The sequence below is a fragment of the Ctenocephalides felis genome, unplaced genomic scaffold (genome assembly GCF_003426905.1).
Source record: "Ctenocephalides felis isolate EL2017-DRISC unplaced genomic scaffold, ASM342690v1 CF-g0.4_SCAFFOLD_01170, whole genome shotgun sequence".
NCBI lineage: Eukaryota > Metazoa > Arthropoda > Insecta > Siphonaptera > Pulicidae > Ctenocephalides > Ctenocephalides felis.
The window spans coordinates 12,616,870-12,620,490 of NW_020537324.1; the positions used below are offsets into that span (position 1 = coordinate 12,616,870).

General features: G+C 29.4%; 1 protein-coding gene across 1 annotated transcript in view; it reads right to left on the bottom strand.

Annotated features, from left to right (window-relative positions):
* Positions 1-3,305, bottom strand: part of LOC113366817 (patj homolog) — a 62,771-nt gene extending 59,466 nt beyond the window's left edge. Inside the window, exons 1-2 of the mRNA XM_026608471.1 lie at positions 3,273-3,305; positions 494-628 (exon numbers count right to left, since the gene is read on the bottom strand). Coding sequence (XP_026464256.1) covers positions 494-628; positions 3,273-3,305 — 168 coding nt within the window. The remainder of the gene's footprint in view (positions 1-493; positions 629-3,272) is intronic.
* Positions 3,306-3,621: the final 316 nt, after the last annotated feature.

Consider the following 3,621-nt stretch of genomic DNA (forward strand, 5'->3'; position numbering starts at 1 on the left):
AACAGCAACTGGTTATTTTCTCGTAAAATCCATACACAAAAAATTCTAAATATTTCCACCTTGAAAAAACATTCGGTAAATTGTCATTCAGTAGCCAATAGGGTATTTACCTTTTTAATAGCCAATTAGGTTACAACCTTTTTATTCTAATATATTAGCATATTTTTCATCCATAATTAGCATCAAATGTAAATGAGACAAATATGACAAAGATAGTAAATCAACAAATTCATTGTTCAATTATAGTTTGGACAAAAAAAATAAATTGCCTTTAATTGGCAATATCGTTGTTATTTAGGCACTTCGATCGACAAAATTGGATTTCATGCCAATATAGACAATCCTGTCTTACCATCAGTCAGACATATTGGTACAAAACTATAACAAATACAAACTAGCATCCAGCTTTAATAAATTCATGACCAATATCGAGAAGTATCAGCTTCTATTGCTGCAGCAATAAAATAAAATGCTTTCAAATGATGAAACTCACTCTGCTGGCAACTCCTCCGGGTAAGATGGTCTTGACGACCACGCCCGTGCTGCGGCCTCCGATGATGCCAAACGCCAAACCAGTTCCGTCGTTCACCAATCGGATCTCTTCCACTTGCGCCCATTCTGTGTTCAACTGAAAATAAAATAAACTTTTACTAAGCCATTCGAAAATTCACATTGAAACGATGGCAAAGGATCCAATAGTCCGTTGAGGATAAAGGAATATGAAGGTTAGGGGTAAAGGATCAGGACGAGCAATCGGATTTATAACTTAAACCCTCGTTGAAATAACATATTTTTAGCTTATGCTCAAGAGATAAAAATTTTGCTTCAAAAAATCAATACACTAATTTGTATCCAATATTCCAACGCAGTAGTTGAACTAATTCAAGTACAAAAATGATCATGGTTTACCATATTATCATAAATATGTATTTATCAAAATATGTCCGATGAGCTTTCAAAACCTTCAGTATTCAAAGCGCTATAAAAAGGTATGATTTATGATTCATCGGAATGACTAGCATAAATCAAGTCTAGCTTTCCTGCCTTTAAAACATTGTAATGGGTTAACTCTTAAAAAACATGATATAAGATCCTAATTTTCGTTCACCGACCGTAGCCAATCTATGCAGACGTCATGTATATGCCGTGAAAAATAGCTATAAAAATTTATAGGGGGTTCTAGACACTATGAAGAAATCGAAGGACTTGAAGACGACGGAAAATAATATGGAAAAAATATTTAGACGTAAGATATGGGCGTATGAGCAATAAGAAATTGACTGTGAAAATATACGAAATATCACTAGGCAATTTATTATCTCATTTAAAAACATCATAATAAATATACAATAGAATCTAGACCGACACCTTTAATAATTCGATTTTTCCAGCGCTGGGCAATTTTGTTGAAACTTACTAGAAAATTTTCCGCTATTTTCAATATGTTATGAGTTTTTCACTATAATTTAGTAATTCGAAACTTCCACTAGTCCGACACCCTATGGTTTTTAATGGTGTTGATTTTAGCAAAATTCTACTGTTTTACTAAACGTGTTGGAATTCTGTTGTTGCAAGTTTTTGCTTTTTTTTTAATAAACACACTATTTCGTTTTATATGAAAGAGGCGTTTTGATAAAAAAAATTGTACATAAATACCATGATTTTTATAATTCAAATATTTTTTCATTATTAATTTAATATTTTATTTTTTTCCACGTTTTTTTTTCACAGATCCTTCAGTAGATCTATTCATTAGTTATTTTACAAACGCAAGGTAAATACAAGAATTTCCTTTTGGTATAATTATTGTTATATACTAAAATATTATTTGTAAAATTAATCTTTGTGTCTATTATACAAATTCAGGTGTCCCTACTATACCTGAACATCAAAATCTAATTATCGTCATTAATCATAAATATCATCATGAAAATTTGCTTTAATTAATAATGAACTGAAGCTTTCCATGATTTTTCTTGTATATAATGCACTTTGTAATCGTAAATTAATCTAGTATCATTCAAGTTCTTTCAAAATAGAAAAAATACTTATGATACTTAACTACAGAACATTTTTGTTCAACAAATGTACTAAAATAATAAATATACTAGTTCTTGCCTCAGAGTACTGAAGTTTTCTGCTAATGAATTAAAAACCAGCTAATAGTAGAAAGTAAAAGATTCCAATATTTTTATAAAAACCTGTTTACTTATATAAAAATATAGGTAAAAAAATAAACGTTATAACAAAATATATTTGCTTATTTTAGCAATGAAAAAGATATGAAGTTAAAACAATAATAATATATCTTTAGTTTAGAGAATGTTAGGAATTGCATGTTAAATCATTCTTTTTCGACATTAATTCGCTTTTGATAAATTAATTTGAATACATTACTGATATTATTACTCATGGAGTTAGCGTATAAAATGATGAATTTTAAATGTGAACTACTTTGTAACATTGAATATTAGCAATTAGATTAGCAAAGTTCACATATTTTAGCAAACTCTACGAGCATCTTTGAAACGATGGCAATGAATGCATTAAGTATTTAGAAATATAACAGAGTTTTGGAATTTTTTTGTGCATGTAAAAGGTAAAGTCGTTATTTCTAGTAAAATATCCAGTCCATTTAAAGTAAAAAAAAATCTAAGCTTCGCAATATTCTTTTAAAACTGAGAAATCAATTCAACCACTTGAAAACTATATTTGTTTCACAGAAAATAACGCCAATCTGTTTAATTTAAGTTCAAATCCCAAATCTAATTATCACATCATATGTGTTTAATTGTTTCTAACCCCAAATATAAAACATTACCTAATTAAGACATTAACTTGTTAAAGGTACCACATTAAAACTCGCTATTTCATCCAATACTTTAGATGTACTGAATATTGTGCTATTTAACAAATTGCCATTAAGTATTAGAAAATGAGAAATTTTATAAATGACTTATTTTTAAGAAATATGTTTTTTTACACCATTGAGGAATATTGTCATGAACTTCTCAGACATCTTCATACAAAGATCAGCCTCTAACTAAAATTTGTGTGATATTCATTACACTAAACTTTATATAAGTTTATTGAATAATATGTGTTCTTTAAATTATATGTAATTTACTATAGAACCATTTAGTATATAATTGTGTATTATTACGTATTATTAATATCAGTTGTTACAATAAATAAATAATAATAATCTATCAAAAAGAGAACGCAGGATTCGTTATGGTACGTAACTACACTATTTAACCCACGTCCCATACATGTGATTTTTCCATATATTTTCCTCCCGTCATGTTTGAAGTATAACCACGTAAAACTGAAGCAGAATATATGCGAATCCGTCACATAATAAAGCTATATCATCGCATATGCCATTATATACGCTGAACGGTTCGTTGTTTGCGCCATAAAAAGTTCCCAGTGTGCAATTTACCCTCGAGACTTCTATTCGTCACAACCGTTGCCGTGAAAACTTCCAAAACTCCGGCATGGGCAAACGCATGATTAGAAAACTTCGACTTGGAGTTACAATGAGAGGAATGTCGACTTAGAATAATAAATAGATAGATCGAGTTGAGAGGTGATACAGATAAAGGTAATAAACGACAA